This window comes from Tarenaya hassleriana, unplaced genomic scaffold (genome assembly GCF_000463585.1).
Source record: "Tarenaya hassleriana unplaced genomic scaffold, ASM46358v1 Cleome5, whole genome shotgun sequence".
In the NCBI taxonomy this organism is placed as follows: domain Eukaryota; kingdom Viridiplantae; phylum Streptophyta; class Magnoliopsida; order Brassicales; family Cleomaceae; genus Tarenaya; species Tarenaya hassleriana.
The window spans coordinates 5837690-5838289 of record NW_010967707.1 but is presented as its reverse complement, the minus strand read 5'-3'; the positions used below and the strand labels follow the sequence as shown (position 1 = coordinate 5838289).

The window sequence follows — 600 nt, the reverse complement described above, 5'->3', positions numbered from 1 at the left end:
CCCCCCCCCCCAACAAAAAGAAGGATGAGAACTTAACCCCAAGAAGGAAAATAAATGATTAGATAAATGAGCAATTTCATTGTCCGGTGTCTGTGTCAGAACGTCACAGTCCAACATTGTAGTAAACCATGCCAGCATGCAAAGAGCATTTTAGGGGAGTAAAACTTGAAGATCACATAACATTTAGGATAATGAATTTTATGCTTTTATGATAGAGGTTAAAGCCACAGACATGGCCCCATGAGATGGTCATTGACAAGACCTTCAGTCCAAGAATTATAATTATATCATGGCGACTAGGTAAATACTCTTACACCCAAACAGAGTCCAACAATTTTGATAAAAAAAAAACTGCTTCTTTGAATTTGTAAGCAAAGGTAATATATTCCTTATTTATCACATTACTAGACAACTAATAGTGGACTGAATCATGAATGGTTAAGCAATAGAAAAAAATGAAACTCACTGATACACTAATAGACAGTGGCTTTCCACCCCTTTCAATCTCCAGTTCAATGTTACGCCCAACACTGTCATCAAGCAAAGTCTCCAACGTCAGAAATTGTGTGATCACCTGTAACAACAATAATGTAGGGAAAT

General features: G+C 36.8%; 1 protein-coding gene across 1 annotated transcript in view; it reads right to left on the bottom strand.

Moving 5' to 3' along the window:
- Positions 1–600, bottom strand: part of LOC104827237 (protease Do-like 7) — an 11921-nt gene that overhangs the window by 5965 nt on the left and 5356 nt on the right. The window contains exon 11 of the mRNA XM_010560373.2: positions 467–574. Within this exon, the coding sequence (XP_010558675.1) occupies positions 467–574 (108 nt within the window). The remainder of the gene's footprint in view (positions 1–466; positions 575–600) is intronic.